Source organism: Dermacentor silvarum, chromosome 5 (genome assembly GCF_013339745.2).
Source record: "Dermacentor silvarum isolate Dsil-2018 chromosome 5, BIME_Dsil_1.4, whole genome shotgun sequence".
In the NCBI taxonomy this organism is placed as follows: Eukaryota; Metazoa; Arthropoda; class Arachnida; order Ixodida; family Ixodidae; genus Dermacentor; species Dermacentor silvarum.
Window position 1 is genome coordinate 143,327,631 of NC_051158.1, and position 15,559 is coordinate 143,343,189.

The 15,559-nt window shown below is 47.4% G+C and overlaps 1 protein-coding gene across 1 annotated transcript; it reads left to right on the forward strand.

Moving 5' to 3' along the window:
• Window positions 1-9,627: 9,627 nt before the first annotated feature.
• LOC119454466 (putative nuclease HARBI1) lies at window positions 9,628-11,433 on the forward strand. Its single transcript, XM_037716389.2, has 2 exons — window positions 9,628-10,335; window positions 11,341-11,433. The coding sequence occupies exons 1-2, from the start codon at window positions 9,754-9,756 to the stop codon at window positions 11,347-11,349; spliced, it is 591 nt and encodes a 196-aa protein (XP_037572317.2). The 5' UTR covers window positions 9,628-9,753; the 3' UTR covers window positions 11,350-11,433.
• The last annotated feature ends 4,126 nt before the right edge of the window (window positions 11,434-15,559 follow it).

Consider the following 15,559-nt stretch of genomic DNA (forward strand, 5'->3'; position numbering starts at 1 on the left):
GATGGCTCATGTTGTGCAATTGATGTAAAATTGCACAATGAAAAGCTGTAGGCACGAAGGGCCGAGGAGCACCAGTAGACATTTCGCACGTTATTATGATGTAGAATATGGAAGCAGGCACTCCGTGAAAGATAGACACGTGGATGAAGAGCGAAGACTATGCAGCTCAGGATCGTTCCTCTGGGCAGCTGCTAGCTCTTCCATGTCTAGTGGTGGCTGGGTCGACAAGGCATCGATGCGTGTGTGTGCATCAGCGGCGGCATTTCCCGGCCCGTGGACGTGTCTGAGATGCACGGTGAACTCGGAGATAAAGCATAGTTGACGGATTTCCCTTGCAGTGTAATTGCCGTGATTGCGATGGAAGGCAAACGTCAGGGGCTTGTGGTCTGTAACGACGTAAAAGTCCCGGCCCTCCAGTAAATGACGGAAATGCTTGATGGCGAGGTACACCGCAAGGAGTTCTCGGGCATATGTACTGTATTTTTCTTCCGGTGGTTTGAGTTTTTGCGAGAAAAAAACCAAGGGGCTGCCAACCTGATGCGTGCTGCTCGAGAACAGCGCCAACTGCCACACTCGATGCATCGGTGATGAGACAAATTGGGGCATCAGGAACGGGATGTATGAGCATCGTGGCGTCAGCCAGAGCCTTTTTGGCAGTGGCGAAGGCAGATGCGGCATCGTTGGTCCATTCCAGTGGTGCAGCCGGGTCATTTTTATGGCTAATAGGTCGGTCAAGGGCTTTAGGAAAGTGGCACACTTAGGAAGAAAGCGGCGATGGAAGTTTAGTAGGCCCAGGAATTCTCGGAGTCGTTTCATTGATGTCGGGGGTGGAAAGTCTAGGATAGCCTTCACTTCTCTGGCGAGTGGTCGGATACCCTGTGGAGTGACAAGGTGGCCTAAGAACTCGATTGTAGTGATACCAAAGACGCACTTATTGGGATTAATGACAAGGCCGTCATCATCCAGACGATGAAACAGGGTGCACAGGTGGTCTTCATGCTCAGGGGCCGATGAGCTTGCGACCAGGAGGTCATCAAGGTAGGCAAATACGAAATCGAGACCTCGCGTGACCTCGTTGATAGTGCGCTGAAAAGTCTGTGCTGCGTTGCGCAGTCCGAAAGGCATCCTTACATATTCGAACAGACCAAATGTGGTGGTGATGGCCGTCTTTGGAATGTCAGCGCGTTCTACAGGAATCTGATGCTAAGCCTTCACTAAGTCAATCTAAGAGAAGATCATGCACCCAGCCAAATTTGATGTGAAATCCTGTATGGGAGGAAGTGGGTAGCGGTCTGGTAAGGTGTGGGCATTGAGAGCGCGGTAATTCCCACGTGGTCTCCAGTCGCCAGGATCTTTCTTCGGCACCATGTGGAGTGGCGATGCCCAGTTGCTGGAGGAAGGCCGCACAATGCTAAGTTCAAGCATGTGCTCAAACTCACGGCGGGCGATGATGAGGCGTTCTCCAGATAGTCGACGAGGCCGTGTAAAAACGGGAGGTCCAGTGGTCACAATGTGGTGAGTGACGGAATGCTTCACCGTTGACTCTCTGGTGTACGGCTTCGTGATGTTGGGGAAGTCAGCGAGCAATTTTGCATACGGCGAAGCGGGTGTGAGAGCTCGAAGGCTCGTTGACGAGGAAGTGCAGAGTATACCGTTGGTGGATAGGCGCGCGTTGAGATCGATGAGGCGATGAGCATGCATGTCAAAGCAAGGTTGAATAAACTGAGGAAGTCAGCTCCAAGAACAGCTTGCGAGACGTCAGCGAGGATGAAAAGCCAGCGGAACGTACGGCGTATAGTCCAAGGTCATGTGCAAGAGAGCGTAGGCCGTATGTGGGAATGGCGGAGTTGTTGATCGCTTGGAGTGGGCAGATCTGTTCGTTGCGACGGCGATCTGCACATGAGGCCGGTATGACGCTAACCTGGGCTCCTGTGTCGACGAGGAAGCAAGCGCCAGTCATCTTTTCGGAAACATAGAAAAGGCGGCATGACTTTCGACCAGTACCATTTGCCGCCGCCAGTGGCCGGTCGTCGCATTTCCCGACCAGGAGCACGGGCGCGTGCACTTGCGAGCAGAGGCCCCAAATCTGTGGTGGTACCCGCAAATGGTCGAGGCCGAGCCGTCCCGTGGCGCGTCGGTTGTCTGAAGTCCCGGAGAGCGTGGAGACGTCGAGGAGCAACTGTGGAACTGGAACCTGTGCCGATCGGCGATGCGCAGGTACGAAGTCATCGAGACGTCTGACAAGGGCGTCCAAACGGTTGTCGATGCTCGCGAGCGCGGTATCTGCAGCGGTGGCGGGTGACGACGTGGTCACGTCGTTGAGGCTATGTGCCCGCGAGTAGTTGCTACACGATCAGCCATTTCAACGAGCGTGTCTACTGGGACATCCCCTGCAGCGACGAGGACCGGGACCATGCTCTGCGGTAAGCGCTGGAGAAACAACTCTCGCAACAGCTTCTCCTCTTGAGGGGCGGAGGTCCCGCCAATGAGCTCGTGCATGCGTCGCAGGAGCTGGGATGGGCGACGGTCACCGAGCTCTGTGGACGTGATGAGCTGTTGGAGTCTGCTGTGTTCAGACTCGGCCTTGCGGGAAATGATAGCTTCCTTCAACGTGTCGTAGGGATGACTCGGGTGCGGCGAAGCTAAAATATCTGCGAAGTCTTCGGCTGTGCCCGGAGGTAAGGAGGACACCAGATGCCAGTAGCTGGTCTGTTGGCTGGTGATTTGACGTAGACGGAAGTGCGCCTCGACCTGCATTAACCATGTGCAGGGGTTGCTTGGCCAAAATGGTGGCAGGTTGACGTGTTGGATCGCAGCCACCGCAGCACTGCTAGGTCTGGCGTCTTCTTGGGCGTCAGGACCGGTAGGCTGTGTGGAAGAGCCGGCGGGATCCATGCGGGATGGTTGGGGTTGCGTGTTCGTTATCGGGTCACCATTAACTGTCGGAGCTAACACGAGAAAGATCCAGCCCTGACAGCGTTGAGTTTTCCAACTGATTTTTTTATGCTCGCTCTGCACCTAGGTGGTCCGACGCAGTGTCGGTGACGATCTCCAGGTAATTCGGTAAGTGAGAGCACATGTTCGGCGTAGCTCAAGCGACGCACATCCGCTCACTCCGAACACTCCAGCGACTCTCCTATGCTGCTGGGGCTGGCAGGATTTTATTGCGATAGCAATTATATGGACACTCCAAAACGGATTTCTGCTCCGGCGTCGCCGTCGGCGTGAGGTTCCGTATGACGTCAACGGCGATGAAATCGTCGCCGCGCTCCGGACGTTGTATGTGCGAGTGAAAGAGCGCGAGGGACGCGCGCCTTCAAAGGGAGCGAACGCACGTCGAAGAGCAAACGCGCGTTCTGCGCCGTGCTCCCTGAAGGGCTGCAGAATTCAGCGTCTCTTTCCTCCTTTCCATATATAGGGAGCAAACGCGACTTTTTCCGTCGCGCAAAAGGCTGCGGGGGGGCGGGAGGGAGAGAGAGAGGGGAGGCGACGTTTAGCTGCGCCACCAAATACGTATTTATATAAAAACGCCGCGCGCGTTCAGTGCGAACGCGGGCAAAACGCCGACGGCGTCGACAACAGTTCTGCGCGTTGCTGGTGCTGCTGCATGTCCAAGTTTATACAGTTAATAAAACTGCTATCCTTACTCCGTATAGTTCTCTACTCATTAGCTATCGCAATTGATGCTCCGCCTTTCAGGTGAAACTGCGACAATTCTTTATATACAAAATCTTGCCCCGTCCCATTGTTGGGCTCCGTGGTGGGCGGCTGGCACGAGACAGATTGTTCGCTGCGCTACTCACAGGCTTCTCCTCCTAATAAATGCCGTGTACCTATATAATCATAATACAAGATATTGACGCAAAATAGTGAATATTTATTCACTGTTCCGTGCTACACGCTCAACTCACTTGTGCAATTTACTGCTGCTTGTTTCTTGAAGAACAGACATCACGAATCTGTTTGGCGAACTGACACAGGCTGCTCGGCCCAAATTTTTTAGTGAAATATGCCTTTTGAACAGTATGGGTACAGCTAGAAAGAAGCCGGTCTCATTCATTAGCAGCATGGGGCTTATGGAAGATACTATTATTCCCCAGTGGAGGTCAAAAATCAAGTGAATTCAATTTAGGCTTGTGGTGTCTTCTCTATGAGTCGGGTATGTGAGGTTCTCTTTTATGCACTCATGAAGCGAATAGTTCTCAGTTTGTGTAGTTAAACAACACAGGATCGAGACATGGTGAGGCAGAAGGCGTTGGAATTTTCCTCTTCAGCGCAGCCTAAGCTGCGCTGTATAGCCTCGAGTATACCTTAGGCATTGCGATTGGCGCCTAAACAACTGCTTCATGGTTTCAATGCGAAGTTGTAGTGAACTGATGGGTTTCGCGAATAATGCGTGCCTCGCCACAACGACAGTCGGTAGACTTAGTTGCGTAAGGGCTGTGCCATGATGTCGATAAAGGCAACTGAGGGTCACTGTGAAACGTTTTCACGCTTGCAATTGATAGGCTCTCGATATTAACCACGAAATTGCTCTTTCAGGTGATTGCTGTTATGGTATTCGTGAAGTATGTACATACTATAAGTGACGCGCCGTCGTGTTAACAGCCATGAGCAATGCGTTGTCTGGGTACCTGTTTCAGAGAACGGTGAAAGTATTAGCAAACGTTTTCATGCGAACTGCGCGCCTAGCTCTTCCTTTTACGCATGAATAAAGTAGCCATATTTGACTGGAACAACTCACCATAGTAATAAGAATCATCATAGAAGATTCGCTGTGCAGTTTCCTTCTAACACGAATTCATAATATTGACATCAAATACCAATACCAAGATGTTTCTTTCTTGTAATATGCAATGTCTCTCATACCTAAGCACTGAGATAATGTTAAGTGTTTTGCGGAGCATCATACAGAACTTGGTGTATTAAAATTGCAGAGATTCTTTTTACGCAAAGGTTATGGACAGACACTGCGCATATACACATTGCAAAACCAGTAGACCCCTTCAATGCTACATAGCTTGCGATATCCACGACGCAAATTTTCACGACTCGCCGTTTTTGCGAAGAAACTGCCGTTCAGGCATGACAGTAAAAAGAAGCCGAAATATCCTTCAATAAGTACAGCTCGAGGTACCAATACCCCAAGCATGCACGAAGGGAACGAGGGCGCAGTAGCCGAGCGAGCGCCGTCCTGGCCGTGACGTCACTCGTAGAGGGCGCTACTCTTACTTCTCGCATAGGGTGCCTCGATGCCAGTGGACGGCGGCGCTGGGCATCGAGGCACCTTATTCTCGCAACCACGACCAGTCGTGAGCGCAGCGCATGGATGGAGTAAATGGAGAAAGAAAGCTTCTCGTTCATCTATGGCGCCGCGTAATGCGCTGCTGCTAGGCGCCCGGTTGAGAACATGCGTGCAATCATGGATGGACGCAGTGCCATATTTCAGCCGCGTGACGAATTATCTTATCTTACCAGTCATCATTTTACCAAATCGCCATTGAAGAATCAGCAAGTCAAGAATGCGCTTGCACCGCGCTGAAAGCATTAATTACGTTGATTTAGGTAAGGAATACAATGGCATCCTTTGGTTTGAGGCCACTTCGGTCTTTCTGGACTTTTACATTGCGTCCAAACAGGACAAAATATGACGGAAGAAGAAAAGGGAAGTACAAAGGAGTAGCACTGCTAGCTTCCAGCTGCGCCGGGGCAACAGATTTTTCATAGTCGAGACGCGCGAGGATATATAACTCGCTGAACATTACATGCACACGCCAGAAAGTCCGAGCCGGCCCGGGCCCGCGTCAAAATACCCGAGCCCGGCCGGAGCCCGGGTCAAAAAGCCCATGCCGTGCCCGAGCCCGGCCCGAGCCCGTGAAAAAACTGCCCTACCCGAACCGGGGCGGGTCACGGGCCGGGCCGGGCCCGGGCTTTTGGGTAAGCCCGAGCCCGTGCAGTGCTCTATTGTATGCTACCGATGTAAGGGTCTTCAGGGACTCAGTCAAGCTGCCTAGAGCAGCTTTTAGCCCTGAAGACCATCCAGAATTTTCTGGTGAAATAAACCTTGATTGATTGATTGATTGATTGATGTTTGCAACCCATTAAAACTGGGTGCCACATGTGGTACGTACACTTATCTTCTTCAACGAACGCAACAGATCAGCACATATCTCTGCGTATATGTAAGACATGCCGTTCCATTAACTGTTTCATTATGGTCGGTATGATAGTGCACCGGATAACTGAACGCAGCCGTTTGTAATATACAAGCTGCAGAGTGGAGCGGTCATACATTTGGGAACGGCATTACATTTATGCATGAAATATAGGATAAGCGTAATATGTTTTTCTCGGAAATCAGACTCGAGAATAATATATGTTGTTTGACCCCCAGAAATAAGCCGAAGAACGCAGCCACCTGCTTTTTTCTTTTTCTTTTTTAATATAAGCAAATTCCTCGGTTTTACGTGGCAAAACCACGATATGGTTATGAGGCACCCGGTTTAGTTTTTGCCACCTGGGGTTCTTTAACGTGCACCTAAATAGAAGTACACGAGTCTTTTTCCATTTCGTTTCCATCGAATTCCGCGACCTGGATTGAACCCGCGAGCTCCAGTTCAGCCGCGCAACGTCGTATCCACGATATAGGCACTAATTAGGCTACCGCCCAGGCTTTATTTCTTTTTTTTTTCTTTTTTGAAGTATCGCCTGGAAAAAGACATTTGCACGTACGGCTTACGGCCAAAGATTAGCATATAGGATGGCTAACTATAAAACCGTTTTCGGCACTCGAGGTCCGACTGCAATAAATAACCCCGTACCAATTACTCCGCATTCTGTTATGCGAGAAACGCAGAAACTTGAATGGAATGTTGCACTGCAGTTTACTCTTTTTTTTTAAATCTATATCAATGCTTCCCGTAAATCTAAGTACAAGGCGCCTGATGGGTTAGATATGCGTTACTTGTTTGAAGCGGCAAGCAGGAAGGTTACATATGTTGCTTCATGTACGTTTCGCAAGACGTACTGATAGAAAACTATATGCGTAACATTACACACGAGAGATATATGCTGCTTGAAGAACGAGAAAAGTATTTTTCACCAAAGGTAACCGTACAATAACATAGTAGAATGAAAGCCGACACTGCGGCCGCAATGCACGCGCAATCACCGAGCGGCATTAGAAAATAATAAAAAAAAAATAAAAGAAAGAAAAGGCATTTATTCTTAAGGCAGAAATCCAAGTCATATGCAATTATGAACCCCATTTGATTGGTCTGAACGGAAATACCAGCGCGCGACGTTGTACGAATGACCCTGCCGAGCAGTATCGCCAGCAGTTTCCAACGGCGCGACTTTGATGCGGCCCAATGCACTTCGACCACAGCGCCGCCCCAGTATTTTTCCACGTCGGGCGCCTCACTGCAAAGCATGCGCCGCCCCAGCCTATCGTCCCACTCGACCATATTCTAGTACACTCTAAGCGTGGCTATAAATTCTGCATTTTCTGCGACGCATGCAGATGTTGCGTGGTAAAGTTCGCATATATGGTGCACGTCAGTGCTTTTATTTATTTGTCATGCTATCCGGGCGTCATATGATGTATTAAATTCAGCGCAGCGGTAATCTAGGGCGGCTAGTATTTGTCATGTCAACAACACTTTTCCAAGTCAGCATAAAATTTTAATTCATGCTGCGCATCTCATTACCTTTCTTTGGTCATACCCCGCGTTTGATTTTTAAAAACACGCTGCTGTTCCCGCTGAAACTTATTCCAGTTGCGGGGCCGGAACGGGTAAAAGTTCCGAAGAGTGGTCTACATTCATACATTAAGAACTGAATCGTGTGCTTCTCAAGATAACGAAGTGCCTTTACTCTGGCGGTACTGCATGCTACTGCGAAGCATAAAAAGCCAGCAACCGCTTGTCGCCATTAGTAATACTAATACTAATAAAGCTGGACGCATCCAGCTGGTTTTGCCGAAACATTTTGTCACCAATATCATACCTGGGTTTACCACCAGGCAGAAAATGACATTCAAGATGTGGTTAGCCGTTAATTACTCAACAGAAATTAAGTTCCAGCATAGCTTTTAGCGTCAATATATGTTTACATTGCAAGGCTAGTCATAAAGAACACTACGAAAAAAATGCGCCATGACTTCATTCGACGTAAGTCATGGACAGCACGGACTAGAGGGTTTAGTCATTTGCAATTGCATGTGTAATTGCATCTGTTTTGTACTTATTCCAGCGTGTAAATTGCACTCGTCTCGACCTACTGGCACCTTCTCAGCTTAAGGAGCTTCTGTTTTTCCCACTGTACAGCTCTATCTTTGTTGAGTGATTTGGTGTAAAAATGCAAGCGTGTCAGCACAAAAAAACTGAAAAGTATTTTTCACCAAAGGGAACCGTACAATTACATAGTAGAATGAAAGCCGACACTTTGCAATGGTTTTGACATCCAACTTGATGAAGCTTTACAGTATTTAGAAACAACGTAAAATCATGTATGCTGAAAGCCTGCAGCTTCTCAGTAGAAAAAAAAGTTAACGCTTCTTCTAACGTCACAACAAGCACGGCCAAGTTATCGCCAGTGTACAACAAACCTCTACAGTCGCAACGCTTAATAAGCTGATTATGTTCAGTGTCTACTACGCCTTGCTTTTTTGTGGCTAGTGCTGCTTTTTGTGGCTAGAAACTGCCCGGCACAAGTTGTCAATGCTCTGCTACACACTATGTCAGCAGGCACAAACAACAGTGCTGTACTTGGCATACAAGACATTGTCGGGCATATGCTAGAGGTCGGAAACATTGATGGTGCTGCCTTTGCCATTCAATCTGCTTTGAGCAAGCACCACAGCACTGGCAGCAGTGCTTTTGCTTACGAACCCACCTCCGCATTTTTTTAAAGCTTGTTCTTATTCGTCTAAAAATACAAGAAATGTCTCAACTTCTGCAGCATCTTCCGATGAAGGTCTAAGTCCACGTTTTGGATACCTTGACGTCATTATAACTATAAGCCGGCAACCACAAGATGTTCTGTCGCAGACACTGAATTTGAGCACTAATGTACATCTGATCTAAACAGAGACATGCATTTGCGCACTTCTTCACTGAAAAGTGTGAAAGCTAAATTCAATTTCATTTGCACGGCAACCAAGCGCGTTGACTAAACGCGCACGCCGACATATCACGTCAGTACGATTGCACGTGTAATAGCCGCAGCACAAGGTCAACGCTCTGATGGTCTGCGTTGGAGATTCTTCGCGCCCCTGACGACTACAGAGCCCCTCGCGGCACCGAAAATTTGCATCACGTTTCGGGCGTTCCTCTACCAAAGCGTGCATACCGCGGCCCGTCACACTGACCCTTCTAGCCACCATACCTGCTAGCCGACAAATCGGAAGTCGTAGGTTTTTGTTCGACCAATGGGCATCGTCACCGACGCTGACATCAAAAGATTCACCCCGCTGGCATCGTGACGACCGCTGGGGATATCGGAGAGGCCAGGAGAGGAGGACGGCATTGTATTTTTAAAAGACGATAGTCTTTCTTGGGGAACTTACCGCCGTATTCACAAACAAAACTTATCCTTATACTTATGACTTAAGTCACCGAACAGCCCTTAACGCGTTTCAAGAACCAACCTTATACTTATCGCAGAACTTTTCTCGTACTTATCGCCGTGATAAGTAAGGCTTGGATAAGGTAGCCTCCGACCTACCTTAACGCTCACTTGTAAGCAAACAAAATGGCGGCGATGGACGACAACTTCGCGGAGTTTGTTAACTATCTCGACCGCCACGAAGAAATATTGAGCGGGGCCGCGTTTTCATACGCGTCTCCGCCACGGCGAGTGCCCAGGGATCGCTTGAATCCCATGGAAGTGTACGACGAGTACGAGTTTTTGTGCCGCTTCCGATTCAGCAAAAGTGCCGTCCAGCAGCTGCTCGCTATGCTGCCTCTGCGGGATAACACCGATGGACGTGGGCTCCCTGTGCCGCCTCTCCTGCAGCTGCTCATCACGCTACGTTTCTATGGAGCCGGCACATTTCAAATTGTGACCGGCGACCTAGTGAATGTTTCCCAGCCGACGGTGTCGCGGGTGATCGAGCGCGTATCCACTATGATCGCCAGGAGTCTCTTTCCTGCGCTTGTGAAGTTCCCCAGCGCTTCAGAAGTGAGCGGTGGGATGCAAGCATTTTACCGGATTGGGAAGTTTCCCGGTGTTAGCGGGTGCATTGACTGCACCCATGTGCCAATTAAGAGCCCCGGTGGTGACCACGCCGAGGTGTACCGTAACCGGAAAGGATATTTTTCGATAAATGTCCAGGTGAGTGCCCGTTTCAAATATTGCAGCCGCGGTTCGAAACTGAAATGCAAACATAAGCGGTATAGAATGCCGCTGGTAGTACGACCTTGTAATTGTAACAAGTCACACTGAATAAATTACGACGCGGTTTTACATCGCTAGGCTACATCTGTGCTACGACAGTTGTCGAAGCTTCGAATTTACTAGCAGGTTAACAGCTGCACCAACGTCTCGCACTTCACCGAAATGCAACTACCGCAGCCAGCACTTGAACTCGCGATATCGTTAAAGTCAGCTTTGTCAGAATACAGCGATGTTATGCGGCGAAGATTGTGCCATGTATTTTGGTGAAGCATGTACAAGCACTAAAAAAGTGACACGCGTTCCTTCATTATATACGCTCGTACGTACCACCGGAGATCACGCGACGGCTAGGTTCTTTGCATCACCCACCCCGCGGTGCGACATGAAAAATTTTGCACATTGTAAGCTAATGTACTTGGGCCAGGACTTAAAAAAGTTTGTATCGGGCATGACCGTATAGTCGACATTGGACTACATAACTCTACAATAGAGCTACAAATTTACAAGGACGCAAGTATTGGAGCTCCCGCTTCTATTTTAGCACTCTTGTTTTTTGACATGTTTCAACAAGTGCATTTTGCACAATCAACATGAGCTTTATTGTACATACGACTAAAAAAGTCAACTAGCCTATCAGTTAAGAATATGATGCCACCATAATATTCTCACGTGTACAGAATTGCACAATTGCATTTTGGATACCGCCTTTTATTTTTATTTACACCTCGTAATTCATTATTCTTGTACCATTGACAAGCCATTCTCATCGCCTTGGCACTCTTGGCTACATCTGGCAATTACGCCAATAAACTCTAGTAATCAATTTTCAATAATCATTAACAAAACTGTTTTGCAGGGAATCACGGGGCCTGACCTACAGTTTTATGATGTAGTGGCTAGCTGGCCAGGGTCTGCCCATGACAGCAGAATTTTTGACTGCAGCCGTGCTAGAGTACTGTACGAGACTGGGATCGTCCCCGGCATTCTGCTTGGGGACATGGGCTACGCCTGCAGGCCATACCTCATGACTCCTCTTAAGGATCCAGACCAAGGCAGCCCAGAATACAGGTAAGCTAGTAAATTTCTATGAAGCAGTGTTTCTGAATATACAAGTTTATTTTCAAGGCACAGCAGCTTATGTGAACATGCAAGGTTAGACAACAGCCAATGCAAAATTGAAACACTTTTTATTTGTACATATTCAAGGATGTTCTTGCGAATGATTTCGTACACTCAAAACTCGGAGAAATGTGTATAAGACAAAAAGAACACTGTTTATATAACATCAAAAGCAACTGATCTTTCCTCTCTCGGCCAATGTTTTCCCAGATTGCGAACACATGCAAACGCAAAAAAAAATCAACTTTGTTTCAGGTACAACAAGTCGCAAGCCAGAACCAGAAACAGCGTGGAACGCGTGTTTGGTATCTGGAAGAGGAGGTTCCCATGCCTGCAGATGAAACTGCCAATTGAGACGGACACCTCACTCACAGTCATCACAGCATGTGCGGCACTTCACAATTTGAGCAGAATTTTGCGTGACCCATGCCCTCCCAGTGCACCGCCCCACATTGCACCCAGCGTTCACCAGCCTGCACCAGCGTTGCCGAATGGACAGCCGCAGATGGCACTTCAAAACTCTGATGGCTTTAGAACCCGTTCGCGTATTATTGCAAATTATTTTTCATAAATGCATGACATTATATTTCACTTTAAATTGTTTTTGAAAAGATAAGAAATATAGATAGGTAGGTACGTTCAAATGATGGAGGTCAGGTGGAGAAATTATAAGCAGTAATAAGGTTATAATGGTAACAAACATAACCGAGCGCTAAAGTGAAATACAAAAAAAGGAGAGCACTACGCGAGACTCGTGCCATGCAATGCTTTCTTTGTTATTTGTCTCAGTGCAGTTTTGTGTGTAACTGACTCGAATCCAACCAGTCCAAATAGTGGTCTTGTATCTATACAATACAGCCTACGTCAGCTTTAACCTGTCATAAATGTAAAAGTGAAACAATTTACCCCTCCAGACTGCAATTAGTTGTATTGATTGAAAACTTACTTTCACTGCATTTCTTATACATTCAGAATCATAAAAAGCTTCCAGTTGCAGAATAGATTAAATTTTCAGTTCTTTCGCAAGTTTCTTCAAGTTTACAGGAAGTGGATGCCATGCGAAAACTCACTACAGGATCGACTATTTCATGTCTACCTGGCTTGAAAAGCACCTTTCTAGCCACTCGAAAATTATGCCCAACGCAATACATTGTGAAAAACAGTCAAAGAAGTGTGCCTGCTACATACAGTGACATAAACCAAGCAAGATACCCAGCCATCTACCTTAATACTCATTTTAATAAAACATTTTGCATATTCCATCTCCTGTTTTCAAGCCATCCCAAGCGTTGGCGCCACCGACACTTGCATGGTCAGAGTGCGCACGTACATGCACAGCACGAGCAACACAACAGCAGTGACTGCCCTCACTTTACCAGGCCCTTCCTCTCATTTGGCCAACACACCGTCGAACTACACCACAACCATTCTAAAGGCAGCTGTTAGTTGCGGAATGACGAGAGTACTAACATACACAGTTGGCACTTGTGCGCGGCTTATTTCTTAGTTTTTCTTGTCAAACGCTTTTGCAGCTGTTTGCACTAATACCACATAACCGCTGCCAAATTTCAGACCATTTATAAACCTGTTGGATATGCTGCTCCCCCCCCCCCTCCACTCAAAGTGATGCTATGCACTTTTGAATGTAACAAATGCAAGGCAAGGAGCTAAACGTATGTAACATTTCTGTTATTTACATGCTCAATGACATCCCAATTGCACAACAGAATATTAAGCGATACAGTTGTCATACCCAATTGATTTGACGCGGTTAGACGTGATAACCATGTACAAATCTCTGAAACTGGTGGTACAAAACATCATGCGTGTGTTTTTGAGGAGCCAAGCATTAAAAATATTATTGTTTGCACATGTGTCTATGGGGCACAACAGCAATGTTATCAGCATGCTTTGCACAGAGTAGAATAAACAGCACTCATCCTTGTTTCACAAATTTCTCAGCATGGTATCTTCTGTTGCATCCAGATTAATGCATACCTCAAGCTCGATGTTACAGAAGATTTTGCCGCTGATTTGTTACATTATCGACATCGAAATGGAACTACCATGCCATGGCCCAACTCTTCTTCTCGAATCCTCATTCAAAAACATACAAGAAACAATGAGTGGAACACATATGAATCTGACAAAGCGTGTAAGCGCCAGTACTTCTCAATGCACCTTCTGCAGGCAGGTGGACGAGAGCGGATGACAGGCTGCACGCCCTGAAAAACTTGTAAACTTTTCGACAAGCCCGTGAAGGCAAGGCATTCCAAACTCACTCATCGAAAAGCTCACATGTATTTCAAGACATCTAGCTAGCCATCCTCCCTTGTCCGCCCAGGTGCGGAGCGGATGACACATTAAGCAAGAAGACTTTTAAATGCATGAGGTTTCCTCGTGATGACCATGAGCTTCACATGAAACTTAATGGCTGCAAAACAACGTTGATGTCAACAACTGACAGTTTTTAACCAATTCATGCGCTGACGCTGCAAGTACAATGTGAGGACCACAAGAGAGACAGACCACACAGCTACAATGTAATGAAACTGGCAGTACTTCAGTGGCTATGGTGCGGGGCTGCAAACTCAAGGTCACAGGTTCGATCCAAGCTGTGGTAGCCAATTCATTCTGATGGCGCTGGAATGTGAAATTCCCCGTGTACTTAGATATAGAGGCATGTAAAAGAACCATCTTAAAATTTTCGGGCTCCCACTCTATGGCTGCCTCATAATCAAGTGGTGGTTTCAGCACGTAAAACTCTCAAATTTCTGTTATTTTCATTAAGACACCTTTTTCTCTTTAACGAAAAATTTTTTTTCTTGTTTAGGCCTCATTCATTTTGCTTGTTAAGAAGCTTAATCTTCAGTTCAAGAAGGACCTTTTTTGCTTTCAAGTTCTCCATTTGTTGTGCGTGCTCTGCCTCCCTTTTCTGTAGTCTATCATTATGCTCATCACGAGCGAGTTTCGTGCGAAGCTCATGGTCCTCACGTAGAAGCTTCATGCGAAGCAAGTGCTCCTTCCTCTTTTGCCGCGCATCTTTCGTGATGGCAGCAAGCCGAGCACCCAGCTCGCTCGTCACAGCATCATTCCTTGAGCAGGACGGCCGGCTTGCGTTGGTTCGTCTTTCATGGCAGGCTATTGGCACCCGTGGCACAGCAGCTGGCAGGACTACAGCTGGCAGGTCTGCAGTTGGCACGACTCCAGGTGGGGATGGTGCTGGCGGAGTCCTTTGTGCTAGCTGAGCAGGGTCACCATTTTGTGGGACTGTACACTGTATAGCCGGTTCTTCATCCTGGCTGTGTGGCAAATCCCACTGCCACGAGTTCTCGCACTGCATGTCGGCATCTGCAAGGTTGTTAGAATCAGAGTTGATATTAGTGTCGTTTGCGCAAGCTTTATACTCTTTCAGAAGCCACTTTTACCAATGCAATGTGGGCTGTACACACATTTTTGCCTTGCTGCACGATGCAGCGGTGTTTTTGCACAAAATACATCACTCTGCTTGCTATCAGGATATACTAAAGGGCACGACTCAATGTAAGCCCAAGAGCATACAACACTACAGCATGTGCCTGCGGGTGCTTCCAGCTGCAGGAGGTTGAATGATACGGTGACAGTGACAACTATGCCGCTACATTCAAACTTTTGCATGCGAGCCGCTCACCCTCATACTGGGACTCGTTTTCTGTATCATGAGCTGTGGAAATATTTAACTAGACAAATGGTGTCTGTGCTGGCACTTGTTTGCATCACAAGCAGGCTTTCTGTGTATATTTCTTGTTGACAGCAGAACACATAGAGCCAATTATGGGCACTATTGCATAATAAAAAAGCCGCTCCAGAACCTCGAAAGGTTTGCCTCATAGCAAGTCTACTTGCTATTCCACATGTATGTGGCGACAAATGAAATACACATGTTATCATAATCCACAGCATAATTCGAACAAAGTGAAAACAGACCTATCATTGTGATGCTCGCCAACTTCAAAGCAAAACAACATATTCTTTCGAATGCAAAAAAACTAAGAGGATCAGG